Genomic DNA, 15,116 nt, shown 5'->3' on the forward strand with positions numbered 1-15,116 from the left:
ACTGGCATCAGATTCCGCCATCCATCCAGGACTGTGTGCGTGCATATAGGTCGCTGAGGCCCGCCCGGCCCATCCTGTTCAACAACTTCAGTTCAGAGTCAGACCAGAGACCACCCTTAAACCGGAGACCCCCATCCAGCAATCTGAGCAACACTGTGTGCACTCACTGCACTGACTGCAGGCAGCAGCATTACAGGCCTCCTCTCTGACCTGACCATTTACATGACTAAAATTAGTTTTAGTCGACTAAAATGTACTGGAGTTTTAGTCGACTAAATACGACTAAAACTAAAAACACTTGCAGAAGACTAAAATGGGACTAAAACTAAAATGCCATTTTAGTCCTAAGACTAAGACTAAAACTAAATTGAAATTTGCTGCCAAAATTAACACTGCTGCCCTGTGCAAAAGCACCGCACAGAGGAGGTAATTAGAACATGTTTCTTATTTGAAAAAAAAAAAAAAAACACTCAAGACTTTACAATCACTTTAAAGGTGACCATCAATTGCTTTAACAGGTTTTGAGAAAAGATATGGTTGTGCAGTGAGGGCATGTCAGGACAAGTGTGATCATTGGAGGAGAGTGCATAGCTAGAGAACTGACCATAGTTTGCTCTCCTGCTTAGTGGGATCAGTTTTTAACAGGAAGGCAAGGGGACTAGCAGGAACATCAGGGACTTCACATAAAGGAAGCAGTACAAAGAAAAGGATACTTTTTTTCATACAAGTACATAGTACAGCAGGCACATATCAAGAATATGAAGTATTGGGGTAACAAACACTTTAAGGCTGAGGACACAAGGGCACACTGACAAGTCACAAGTGGTAGTATTGCTAAAAAGGCTGCCACCAGTGTGTCTCTTTGGAATTGCTCCCCCTGTAATCATACTCAGTGAGAGGTTGCTCTGTCACATTGCCCCGAACGCTATGATGCTCCCTAGTGATGGGAGCAACATGTTGCCTAGCTACAGAGGGAGTCTCTAAAGACAAACAGGTAGCCTCCTAGTGATCCTGTGGCTGTTGGTTTTGACAAACTTTTAGCAGCAGATGTCAGTGACCCATGTGTCATCAGCCTAAGGCCTCATTCACATGAGTAGCCAGGGGGGCGGTACAAACAGAGCTGCAGCTTTTCCTGCCCCCGACTTCCCACTTAAAGTCTAAAATATACCAGGAGGGGTCTGTCCACACACAACAGCTGCAATGCTTTGTGTCACAGCAAATTGAATGCAGAGTGTTGGAATGGCTGAATGGTGGCACCACATGTCAAGTCAATGGGACCACGCTGCAGTTCACGAAACTGGCCTCAAAACAGAGGGGGGGGGGGAATCAATTATTCAGGGAGGTGGCAGGATCACCTCCTGAATGTCTGATTCCTGTGGGTCTAGCCCAGTGATGGCAAAACCTTGGCACCCCAGCTGTTTTGGAACTACATTTCCCTTGATGTTCATGCACTCTGCACTGTAGTTGATCATGGGAAATATAGTTCCAAAACATCTGGGGTGCCAAGGTGCGCCGTCACTGGGCTAGCCTAATGACTTGTTCACAAGTTTGGCATGGACTATCACTCCTCTGAAACATGATCCATGCTCGGGTTGCTTTTCAGAGGTGCTCCACAGGCAGTTCGGAGAGGATATGTGGTCTCCTCACTTCCTGACTTAACGCTACAATTGCTGAACTACCACACCACAATCATGTGCAACGCATTTGATTGCAGTGTGGCCCTATAGAACTGCATTAGTTGCATTTAACGCGACACTAGTCGCCGAAGGCTACATGCTGTCAAGTTCTGCTGCGGGTGTGGCATGTGTACTGCGGCGAGCGGCTGTATGTTGGTGTTCAGGTGGGCGAGTCAAAATCATGGCTCAACTGTCTAGCTTTACTGCCCCCGGCCACACATGTGAACAAGCCCTAAGAGTTAAAGGAAACCTGTATGGCGAAGTTAAAGTGGCTGCTTCTGCTGAACTGATCAAAAGAAATGCTGTCCCTGGATGACCATAACAAACATGCAGATTGTGAAAGTTGGAAAGAAGTCAAATCTGTTTACTTGTTCAGAGATAAAAAATCTCAGAAAGTGCTGGGGGGGGGATAAGCATGGACACCAGGAAAGGAGGATTCCTCAGAAAATAGCAGCCCCCATAATTGCTCAGCCTAGATTTTCTTGAGGCTGCAGCCACACTTTTTTGGGGCGTTTTATTGCACGTTTGTATAGGAGTTGAGCATTTCGGTGTTTTTGAATTATTATTAGCCAATGGAAAAAAAAAAAAAACTTATCATCTGTGCTGTGTGTTTCTGCTTTAAGTTGCTTAAGGCTCGGTTCACACCGATGCGATGCGGGAAGGCTGCGAATTCGCAGCCTGTTCCCACATCGCACACGCACCCCCGGCAGTTCACACTGCCATATGCGATCCGCTGGGGGTGTCAATGTAATCTTAACGACACCCCCAGTTTGATCGCATATCGCAGTGCGATCGTGCAGTTCGCACAGGATCGGATCGCACAAGTGTGAACCGCTGTGCGATCCGATCCTGATGCGGCAGCAAAAATGCCTCCTGTGCGTGTTTGCTGCGGGTGCGATGCGAATTTAGCCATACAAACTGTATGGCTAAACTCGCACCGCACAGCTGATCGCATGTCATGTCGGAGCAGTGCGCTCCGACATGACATGCGAACCCCGCACACGCAGTAGTGTGAACCGGGTCTAAAAATACCGGCCAGAATCTATCTACAAAAGAAGCTCCAAAACTTTTTTGGGCTTCAGATGTTTTGGAGTGGAGACGAAGCCAACACCATAGAGAAATTCAATTTTTTTTTCTCCCTGAGCGTGAATTTAGGTGTGAATGGGGCCTTAGGCTTCATTCACACTTGGCGTTTAGGGATCTCAGGGAGTATCGCTTTGATTCTCCCTGCATTCTCAAAACGCACTACAGTCGCAAGACACGGTTCCGGCACCATTATTTTCAATGGCACCTAAAATGGGGTGCGCTTTTGCCACGCGGCAAATCTTATCGTGTGACGCTTGTAGCCCAAAAGAAGCTCCTGCTCTTTTTTGGGTGACAAGCCTCACGCAATGCAATTTTGCAACAATAAAGCGCATGACCACACCCCATCGCGTTTTAGGTGCCATTGAAAATAATGGCACCTGAACCTGCGTTTTGCAATTGTAGTGCATTTTGAAATTAGGAGATCCCAAAACACAAGATGTAAGCCTTAGGCCCCATTTACACCTGAGCCTTTCTGAAGCGCTAGAGCGCTCAGCTTTCAAACTCCTCATAGGCTCTTCACCAACAAAGACTTAGGCACCAGTAGCCTGTCTCTCAAAGCTATTGAACCGCTTTTGGGGCAAAACTGGATGTTTCTGGCACCATAGAATTGAACGAATCAGCCCCCGTTCACATCAGGCCGATCTGACATATCAAATCGCATTCCAAATCAGAGCCTATTGACGGTAATGGCACTGTCCGAATCAATGCAGCACCGATTCCGAAAGGTAGTTTCTGCACTACTTTTGGCGACTTTAACAGACATCTGTGCAGGAACCCACACAGGTGTCAGTCAAATCACCTCCCCTGAACTTGCACTGAAATGCAGGTTTGAAAAACTTCAACTGAACTTGCACGATTTCAAACCGCCCACAGTGTGAATGAGGATTTAAGGGTTTTCACACACTTTTTTTTTTTCAGCCAGTTACATAGTGAGGTTGGGAAAAAAAAAAAAAAAAAAAAAAAAAAAAAGGACACGTCCATCCGGCTCAACCAGTAAATAACAGAAAACACTTCCTTACAAAAATATTAGTACCCATTGTCTAAAACAAAAGCGCCTGAAGCTTGTAAAAAAAACACATGAAATACACTCTTATACACGTGTGAAATTGCTCCGCTCAGGTGGGCGGGTGAAATCACACTATATGCGGTGACAGACATTTTTACTGCATGGTAAAACGTCTAGTCACTGCAGGAAAACACAGTAAACAATGGTTTTCTATGTGCCCCATTCACACTGCTGCTCCAAGATGCAGACATGCTGAATTTTATCCAATCGCGTGGCAACCTACAGAAAAGTAGCGCATTGCACTACTGTTTATCGCTATGTTGTAAATTTCAAATAAAGTTTGTCCGGAGGAAAAAAAAAAAAAAAAAAACAGAGACTGAAGCACTCTCAGTTGTGCATGAATTGACCCTAAAAAAATAAAATTAACCACTTGCTGACCAACCGCCAGCAGTACATATACTGCAGCAAGCCGGCTCTGTCCTGCGAAACTACGTAACTGTAAGGGCTCTTTCACACGGGCGATCCGATCAGATCCGCCTGTCAGTTTTTTAGGCGGATCTGATCGGATCCTCCATGCAGCTCTATGGGGCAGCGGGTGTCAGCGGAGACACCTCCGCTGACACCCACTGCCATCCGCATCCGATCCTGTCCGTGAAATCTGGACGGATGGAAACCCTATTTTTCCATCCGTTCAGTAATCGGATCGGATCTGATGAGAGCGGACAGGCGGTCCGCTCTCATCCGATTCCCCATAGAGGGCAGCGGGGGCTGAGACACCTCCCTCTCCGCTCTGCAAGCGAAGACGGAGCTGTCTTTCGCCGGCTCAGCGGGGATTGCGGATCGATCCCTGCTGAGCAACACGGATCCGTCTACGGAGGTGGATCATGTGAAAGAGCCCTAAGGCGTTTCGCAGGACTGCTAGCGGGGGCGCACACGCAGATTGGCTGCAGAGGGAGCCAATCAGCGGGTCCAGAGGCCGTGATTGCCGGGCACCGGCGATCGCGCCCCATGGAGACAGAACAGGGGTCTGCCGTTGTAAACACAGCAGACCCCTGTTCTGTCAGTGATGAACACAGGGATCTTTTAAGGAACAACGGTCTCTGTTCATTCAGCAAGCCCATCCCCCACACAGTTAGAAAGCACCCCCTAGGGACACATTTAACCCTTTGATCGCCCCCGGTGTTCACCCCTTCCCTGCCAGTGTCATTAGTACAGTAACAGTGCATATTTTTAGCACTGATTACTGTAGTAATGTCACTGGTCCCCCCAAAAGTGTCAAAAATGTCAGTTAGGGGTCCGATATGTCCACCGCAATGTCGCCGTCCCGCTTAAAATCACTGATTGCCACCATAACTAGTAAAAAATGACAAATCTTTCCCCTAGTTTGTAGATGCGATAACTTTTGCGCAAACCAATCAATATACATTTATTGGGATTTTTTTTACCAAAAATATGTAGCAGAATACAAATTGGCCTAAAATGATGTAAAAAATAGATTTGTACATTTTTTTTCTTATTGGGAATGTTATATAGCAGAAAGTGAAAAAAAATGATATAATATATATATATATATATATATATATATATATATATATATACATACCTACATACATACATACACAATTTATTTGTTCACTTTCTGCTAAAAAGAAAAAAAAAAAAAAAACCAAACAGGTGATCAAATACCACCAAAAGAAAGCTCTAATGGGGGAAAAAAAAAGGACATCAATTTTTTTTGGGGGTACAGTGTCACATGACCACCCAATTGTCAGTTAAAGTAATGCAGTGCCGTATCACAAGAAATGGCCTGGTCATTAGGGGGAAAACCTTCCGGTCCAGAATTGGTTAAAGGCCAGCAGTTCTGTGCTTTCTGTGTCCCCCGCTGTGTCCTCCTTCCTGGTTTCAGCTACCCAGAATGCCGATCGCAATGTCGCGCATGCGCTGTAGATTGCAATCGGCAATCAAGAGTAGCGGCCGGCCATTCCCATTGCATCCTGGGATTGATTACGTTCATCTCCCAGGACACAATGCAAAGGAGGAAGTGACGTCGGGGGCCACGGCCGCATAAGGAGGAAGGTTAATTAATTTTCATTAAAAACAAGGTAAGTGAAAAAAAAAAAAATATATATTAATTATCCAATTCTTTTTCAGATTTTTTTTTACTCTACCTCATGCTGCAGTTTTTTTAGGGTGGAACTCCAGGTTCTAAGGCTTATATAATGCACACAAGGAACTAAGTGAGTTTAAATTACCACCTTAATCATCCCAGAACCTGTGTAATTAGGCTAAGTTCACATGTAGGCGTTTTTCTGCTCTAGGATCAGCTCAAATAATGTCCAACAAGACAAATCCTATTCATTTCAATGGCCCCTGTTCACATCGGAGCGTTTTGATGTTTTAGGCTACGTTCACATCTTGGCGTTGCTATTTATTGGCTTTTTTAGGTTAACAAGTCACAAATGGAAAAAAATAAAAACGCCTGCCCAAAAAGAAGCTCATGTACTTTTTTGAGCGTTGGGCGATTTGCTTAAAACGTCAAAACGCTCAGATGTGAACAGAGGCCATTGAAATGAATAGGATTTGTCTTGTTGGGTGTTTTTTGAGCTGATCCTAGAGCAGAAAAACACCTACATGTGAACTTAGCCTTAAGCAAAACGCCCAACGCTCAAAAAAGTACATAAAAACACCTGTAAATAGCAACACCAAGATGTGAACGTAGCCTTAGGCCTCTTTCACACGGGCGTTCCGTATGTCCGCATATCACCCCATCTGTTTGCGGATGATATACGGACATAATGCATGTCAATTGGATTGTGGATGTCAGTGAATGACCATCCGCTGACATCTGATTTGCGTCCTTTCCGTTCAGTTCCGTTTTTTGGAACGGAACAGAACCCTATTTTTCTTCCATTTAAAAAACGCAAAATCGGATGTCAGCGGTGTCATCCACAATCCCTTAGACATACATTATGTCCGTATATCATCCGCAAACGGATGGGGTGATATGCGGACATACGGAGCGGATGACCATCCGTGTCCATAAAAAAAAAAAGCGCTGGAGCGGATCGCAATACGGTCCGCTCCTCCGTGTGAAAGAGGCCTAAATGCGTGTGTGTCCTGGTTTAAAGGGATGAAGTGGCAACCCTAGTAGCAACGTACGGAAAAGTATTGCATTGCACTGCTGTTCGTCACTGAAGTTTACGCTTTGTAAATCTCCAATAAAGTTTGTACAGAAAAACAAAAATAGAGACTAAAGCCCTGCAGCAGCTCTTGGTTGTGGGCGAATTCACCTTAAATAAAAATATTAGGATGATATAGAGGACTAGACTGGAGAAGACTAGTTGCCCATAGCAACCAAGTTTCAGTTGTTAGGAATCTATGTTGCTATGGGAAAGCACTGCTGTTGCAGTTCTTCTATATAAAGTTGGGTTGAGCGGCCCACACATGGTGAAGGAGTGTACACAGGTGTGAGGGAGATGGATAGGACTATAGGAAGTTCTCACCGTGGGTCTCCATGGAGGAGACGCAGCGTCTCCTCTCCGTCCATGTGTAGATGGAAGTGTGTCCTGCTCCCAGCCTGTCTCGCGGAGGGTATACACAGCCCTGTGTCTCTCCCCCTCTCTTTATCTCCTACGAGTTCGTGTGAATGGAGCGCCGGGTGCAAAGAGCCGGCTGCAAAAGCCTCGGAATTCCCGAACAGCGCCTCCCGTGTAGAAGCCGGAGACCCCCCTGTGTGTGCGGCTCACCCTCCCACCAATTAGCGCTGCACACGGAGCCCTCCATGCCTGTACCTGAGCATGGCCCTCACAACTCTCTATACCAGCCCCTTCCCTCACAACTCTGGCAGCCCCTCAAAATAGCCATTTACTATATGATAGGTGACCTCCTCACTGCTTTTTTTTTTAACCCTATAAAGCCCGTACCAGCACGCTTTGTGGCCCCCCCATTTACCTAAATGGGTTGTGTTTGGCAGCGGGAGCGCCCACCAGTTGGGAGCGTGACACAGGGTATCATTTTTGCCCGCCACATGTAAGTTCTCACACTTATGCGACTTGGGACTGCAAAGTGGCACTAAGTCGTACTCCAAAATTTCCAAGGAGTGCTGTTTATGTCTGTGCGACTTCAAAGTAGTCTGACGTTGATGCGTTTTGGAGGTCCATAGACCTCAGGGTTACACAGGCATCGCTTCAAGTCCAGTCAAAATTGTGCAACTCTAAGGCTACGTTCACATGTTAGCGTAGCGGACCGCGGCAGAATCACCGCGATTCTGCCCGCGATCCGGAAATCATTGCAAATCGCGGGACGCCTGTGCGTTGCCGTTGATTTGCAATGGCACCCCAAACGCTGTGCGATGTTGCCGCGATTTCCGCCTGCCGAATCGCGGTAACATCACACAAACAAAATCGCGGGTCGCATGATGCCCAAAAAAGGTACAAGAGCTTCTTTCGGGCGTCATGCGACCCACAATTTTGTTTGCGCGATGTTACCGCGATTCGGCAGGCGGAAATCGCGGCAACATCGCACAGCGTTTGGGGTGCCATTGCAAATTAAAGGCAACACACAGGCATCCCGCGATTTGCAATGATATTCGGATCGCGGGCAGAATCGCAGTGATTCTGCCACGGTCCGCTACGCTAACGCGAACGTAGCCTTAGTTCGCACAAGTGTGAAAGCGGCCTAAAGTAGAACTACAGGCAAAACTTTTTTTTTTTTGTCTTTCCATTTTAAATAGAGCAACGGAGGGTTATAACTAGGGATGAACCGATTATTGGCAAAGCCGATATATCGAGGGCCGATCTGCCTTTTGATTTACCAATATTGCCGATATTTCGGGAAAGTGCATGTACCGGGGTGATGCCTGCAGCTAGAGGCATCACTCCGGTACCGGTGTCCATAGCCGACGGTCGACTGTCTTGTAATGACAACCGATGTGGCTGAGAAGCCACTCGGCTGTCATTCCAAGGAGTGGGAGAGGAGGTCCCTTCCGCGGCTCGCCCGGGCCTCCTGTTCCACCGGGAGACCCGGGCATCCTACCTTCACCGCCGCACCGCTGCCGTCTGACTGAGTCTCTATTTCTTTGAATTTGGCGCCGCCGAGTACCCGGAAGTGATGTCAAGACATGACATCACTTCCAGGTACTGGCAGCGCCGAATTAAAAAACTTGCAGCATTCAAAACCGCCAAACTTGGTGTTTTGAATGCTTTAAGTACAGAGGAGGGGTTTGGGGTCTTTTAGACCCCCAGATCCCTCCACCACAGTACCTGTAGACATTAAAAAAATATATATATATCCAATGACCAAAGTATCGGTGGTAAAAAAAACTATATCGGTCGATGACTAGTTATAACGCCTGTTTGATTTGCTTTCGCCATCTGCGCCCCATTGCAGAGATTTCCCTTCACTTCCTGTCCAATAGCCAAACAGGAAGCGAGGGGAAATCCCTGTATAGTAAGGGAATTCCTTGGGGAACCCCAGGTCACCAGAACTTGTGTCTCCATTGGAAGATTTCCCCTCTTAAGGTCCTTTCACATGCGCCTGTACGTTTTTCAGGCGGACCTGATCGGATGCTCCATGCATCCTTATGGGGCAACGGATGTCAGCGGTGATATGTCCGCTGACACCCGCTGCTCTCCGATTCCGATCCTGTCCGTCAAATCCAGACGAATGGAAACCCTATTTTCCATCCGTCTGGCGGATCAGATTAGATGAGAAGTGACAGGTGGTCTGTTCTCATCCGATCTCCCCATAGAGAACAGCGGGCATCTGACAGCTCCATCTCTGCACACAGAGCGGAGACGCAGCTGTCATCCGCCTGCTCAGCGGGGATCGGCGGATCGATCCCCGCTGAGCAGAACGGACTCCCTTGGCAGTTGCATCCATGTGAAAGGACCCTTATTACTTTTCTGGGGACAAAGTGTGGGATTTTCTTATACTTTCACTTTTAGTACCGGTTCACACATATGCGATGTCACTGTCCGACATTGCATGTGATTCACACCGCACTGCTCTGCAAATCAAAGGCGATGTCTGTGCAATGCGAATTCAGCCATACAGATTGGATGGCTGAATTCCCATCGCATTCGGACCAAAGTTGCACAGGACCTTTTTTTTAGTCTGCACCAGAATCAGGTCGCATGGGTGTTCACACCTATACGATCCGATTCATGTCCAAATCGACAGTTCACACTGCGATATGCGAACTAATCTGGGGGTGTCATTAACTTTGTATTGACACCCCCAGCAATTCGCATATGGCAGTGTGAACTGCCTGCGGGTCAAGTGCGATGCGGGAACCTGCAGTGGATTCGCAGGGTTCTCGCATCGCATATGTATGAACCGGCACTCAATGACAATGCTAAACAGGACAAATGGAGAGGGTGAATCTCATTAACAGGGACACAGACAGCAATAAAAACTGACAGGTGTTCTCAGGGCCGGGACAAGGGGTGGGCAGGAGGGACAGTTGCCCTGGGCGCAATAGTTTATTGCAAGGAAGCGGGGCAACTTGACCCTAAACCTAAGGGAAGGGGGGGCGCAGTTTGGCATCCTTGCCCTGGGCGCTGGATGACCTTGTCCCGCCACTGGGTGTTCTAATCCCTCTCTACTCTATCCAAAACTAAAAAAAAGTTTGTCTTTAGGCTTCTTTCATTTCATCAGTTCAGTCACGTTTTTTTCAATCAACATCAGTTTCACATCCGTTTTTCATCCGTTGTCATCCATTTTCATCCGTTTTTCGTCCAATCTGTTTTTTTTAACATGAAAAAAAGGCTTTCTTCCGTTAAAAAAAAAATGGATGTTGATGGAAATGGATGTAAATGATTGATCATCTGTTGTCATCCGTTTTTCTATAGAGGTGCATTGATGTCTGTTTTTCATCTGTCAACGGATGGATGAATAACGGACAAATGGACAGCGTGTGTGAAAGGAGCCTAAAGTATAACTAGTAAGTATTCGTTAATTTTTCATCCATCCATTTACATATGAAAAATGGACATCAATGCATTCCTATGGAAAAATGGATGATCATCCATTTACATCCACTTCCATCAACATCCGTTTTTTTGGACTAAGGAAAGCCTTTTTTTTATCTGTTAAAAAAACAGATTGGACGAAAAACGGATAAAAAACAGATGACAACAGACGAAAAGGTATGAAAACGGATGACAGTGGATGAAAAACGGATGACAAAAGATGAAAATGAATGCAGCGCATAAACATGCTCTCTTAAGGCATGTTATAAACCAACTGTCCACTTATCATAAATAGTTCATAGTGTTCAGAAGCAAAGTGTCCAATCTTTATACAGGAGAAACAGGTAAAGTGTGCAATCTTCCTTAGATACAAGGCACCAGTGTTCTTAAACAGAGGGTCAATAGCCTTCACCACACCTTCCGTGCTCCCCTACGGAATGGACACTCACCACATCTCACATTAATTCAAGCCTGTATGCATCAGATGCATGAGCCCTTGCCTCCAGATATCCAACCGTCTCCAGTGAATTTCCTTAATCAGGACACTTTCAACAGCTTCCTCCAGCACAGGGTCAGGCACCGTATCTCAGCCAAATAAGTGTAAGCAGACAACAGGAAACAAAGGATAGCTTAATATTGTTTAAACTTTATTTCCCCAATATGCAACACTCCAAAGCCCCCTCAATATATCCGCTTACATTTGGTCATATATATATAAACAGCTTTTCAAAGTTAGGTCTGGGACCGGGTGTGTACCGCTGCTCGCCGTCCGCGAGCCAAGATGCCTCCTTACACTCTGATGTATCGTTCTACGGCTCCAGGCGAGTTCCGGGAACAACAGCTAGTACCTCCCTCGGTCTCCAAGGTAGCAACGTACGTGCGTTCTGACACGTTTCGTCACGTGGGACTTCAACTGAGGACGCTAGTACGTTGCTGAGCTTGGGTTTATCAATGCAGCCGGAGGACCTCCCCCTTCGCATTGATTGGTTCCCATGTAAAACAACCGGACCGGACTATGTAGCTCCACCTCACTGCTCCACAGCGAAATGTGGGCTCAAACTGGGTATTATAATATATGTTTTAAACCCATCCATTGGCAATCAGGAATTGGTCTGTGGTTGTTTAGCTTCATACACCTTTTTTTAGATGAAAATTAATGACAACAGATGAAAAACGGATGTGAAACTGATTTTGACTGAAAAAACTGATGAACTGATGAAATGAACAGTCCGTATGTGTAAAGGAGCTGAAAGACAAAACTTTTTTTTTTAGCTTTTGATAGAGTGGAGATGGAAGCGGATGTAAATTGATGATCATCCGTTGTCATTTGTTTTTCCATAGGAATACATTGATGTCAGTTTTTCATATGTAAATGGATAGATGAAAAATGGAGGAATACTTATGTAGCACCACCCCCGCAGGAGCTGCTGATTATATTATTGGGTCTACACCCTGCCTAACAACCCAATCAAATTGGCTCGATCCCTCCTCAGGCACAACTGACCCAGAATAGGACTGGACTATCAAATAGATACACAGGTTGGAATACAATACTTCACTATGCAACAATACCTTGTTACCTTCTTGAATAGTAGTCCTTCTGGGTGACACAATGGAACAACGCACAAGATTGTAATTAACCAAACTTAGTTTACTATGTATCAAATTGAATAGGGGAGATACAATACAATACAATACAAGTCCATAAAAGGTTATTTAAAACAGCTTTAAAAAGGTAAAAGAATGCCCCCACACTCCTCCTGCATTAAGGCTAGACACAGTACCAGGTAGGTGGGCCTATCTGAGTCCCTCCCCCAGAGTTCTCTTCTTTCTTGTTGATCTTCGCTAGCAAGGTTATTGAATAGAGCTCATTTGTAATCCAGATTAGGAATAGAGATCAAGAGAGAAAAAACAACGAGCTGTTAGTTGTCACCGCAGGGTGTCTGCGTAACTGAGCAATAAGCCTCTGGCGACTCCTTTACAGACCTTATTGTTTGTCTATGAGTCTCCTGAGAGAGTATGGTGATAAACCCCGGGGTTTTATCACCTCCTGCTGCGCTACCGCTATCTGTAGATAAAACTGTCTCTTCAGCAGATAAAGTCAGTTATTGGGCATGTGCCCTCTCACCAACAGAAGTCTCTCCTTCGCGCGCTTCCACTGCGGTCTCAGTCCTTTGGCTATATGCCAGCCGCGCGGGGTCCTTCTGGCGGATGACTTCCGGTCTCGGAAAACAGCAGTATGACCTCCAGGAATGTGCCTCGTGCTTGAGATGGGACGGTTCCACGTCGTCCCTCCAGGCTAAAAGGCTCTGGCCCAATATCCAGTGTCAGTCCTTCACTCTCGCTCGCTGGTTCCTCAGAGTCCAGCGCAGAAAGGCCCCCCCCCTTCGCGCGCTTCTCTCTTCCTTTAAATAACCTCCCCCATAGTGCCGTGCGGTGCAGCCGTGCACCCTGGATCTTGCAAAGCAGCCTGGGAGATGTAGTTGCTTCATCTTGTGAAAAGGAAGTCACAGCCCGGGAAATTCCATGCAGCTACCACTAGAGGGAGCCTAGTTCCTTCCCACATATCAAACAGTGTCTTTAGGCATGTTTAACCCCGCTACACACTCCCCCCACTTGAGAAACTTTGGTCCCCAAAGAGGTCAACAGTATGTACCCTAGTGCATAGGTTGGCATTATACAACAAAAACATTAACATTTTGCTGAAATAAGTCAATCTGAATATATCCAATTTTGTATTCTGATAGCAGTGCAACAGTAAAACGATAAAGTGCAATTAATAAGCAAATAAGTGAATTCTACAGTGTTAATATAGTGCTGATTTCTAGTGCTTTTATATAGTGCTCCTCAAAAAAAAAACACATGTGCATTTGCAATTTCTTAAACACTTACATCTTAAAGTTTGTGTTGTAAAAAAAACATCAAAAGGTGAGAGAGAAAAAAACATATAGTGAGGTCAGAGCAACAAAATGTGCACAAACATTAACTCACAAAGTAAACCAAATTGTGAACATCAAAAACTGTGCTTATTATAATGGCCAACCCAATATCCTTATGTACAAACTTAAATGCAAACGTTTTCTACTTCAATACTTTGTTCTCATGATCTCTCACAGACCCCCCAAACTTGGGTGGCTTGTACAGTTGTGCCTGGGGGTGAGCTAGGGTTGTCCCCCACCAAATCTACAGTGGAGGAACTAGGCTGGTCAGGAGATCTTTTGGAGATAAAAACAGCTTCTTCCGAACATTCACCCAATTGATCATAGGTCAGTCTCTTAGGTGGGTGAATGACTCTCCTTTCCCTCTGTTCCCGTGGAGGCATGCTCTCAGAGGTACTAGGATCAGGCACTTCTGAGGATTCTTCAATGTCCACCTCCTCATGTTCCAACACAGAGGAACCTGATGGTTCAAGAGAGGTCAGTTCTTCTTCAGAGAAGGGTGCAACCTCCTCCTCAGGATCTTCATCCTCAGCTGCTTCTTCTGGAAGCATATGAGAGGGTATGAATTCAGGGGCTTCTGCCCGAAGGGCTCCTCTATCAGCCAAATCAGATGAAGACAGGGAGGCAGGTGTGGGTTCTGGCAACTGAGATGACCACAACCAGTCGGGTACCTCCTCTTCATCTTCCAAATCTTCAGATAGAGAACTTCCCTCTCCCTCATCTGGGAGCGTCGTCTGAGATCTGGTAACTGGTCTGGACCGGCGAGAAGTCGACAGGGCCCCTGACAAGTCTTCCACAGGGGGCATACGAACCGCTTCAGAGAGAGGCAGCAAATGGTTCCGATGCCAAGCCTTCAATGGACCCACACTTCCCTCAGGCCGAATTTGGTACACAGGAAGGTTTGGCAGTTGCTTACAAATAACATAAGGTTGAGACTTCCAGCGGTCTGCCAACTTGTGTTTTCCCGGGACACCCAAGTTTCTCAACAAAACCCTGTCCCCTGGCTGCAGGTCATGGATCCGAACTTTTAGGTCGAAACTTTTTTTATTCCGCAGTCCACGTTGATCAGATGTAGCCTGGGCCTTGTCATAGGCCGCTTTCAGACTCTTCCGCAGTCGGTCCACATATCCTCTATGCGATGCTGAAGAGGTATGATCAGGCGAAATGCCAAAGGCCAAATCCACTGGTAAACGAGCCTCCCTTCCAAACATCAGCCGATAAGGGGAATATCCAGTAGCATCACTGACAGTGCTGTTGTAGGCATGCACAATGGCAGCGACATGCTTGCCCCAATGCTGTTTCTTCTCTGAGCTCAAAGTCCCCAACATATCCAAAAGAGTCCTGTTAAATCGTTCAGGCTGGGCATCCCCTTGTGGATGGTAGGGAGTGGTTCTAGTCTTTTGAATGCCTAACATATCCAACAGTCTCTTGATCAATC

At 46.2% G+C, this 15,116-nt stretch overlaps 1 protein-coding gene across 1 annotated transcript in view; it reads right to left on the minus strand.

Moving 5' to 3' along the window:
- The window catches only part of SLC30A2 (solute carrier family 30 member 2), a gene marked incomplete at its 3' end in the record, with an annotated part of 100,344 nt that extends 92,867 nt beyond the window's left edge, over nt 1-7,477 (minus strand). The window contains exon 1 of the mRNA XM_082248052.1: nt 7,272-7,477. Within this exon, the coding sequence (XP_082104178.1) occupies nt 7,272-7,315 (44 nt within the window). The 5' untranslated portion in view covers nt 7,316-7,477. The remainder of the gene's footprint in view (nt 1-7,271) is intronic.
- Between the last annotated feature and the right edge of the window lie 7,639 nt (nt 7,478-15,116).

Source organism: Pelophylax lessonae (assembly GCF_965119305.1).
Source record: "Pelophylax lessonae genome assembly, chromosome: 2".
Classification (NCBI taxonomy): domain Eukaryota; kingdom Metazoa; phylum Chordata; class Amphibia; order Anura; family Ranidae; genus Pelophylax; species Pelophylax lessonae.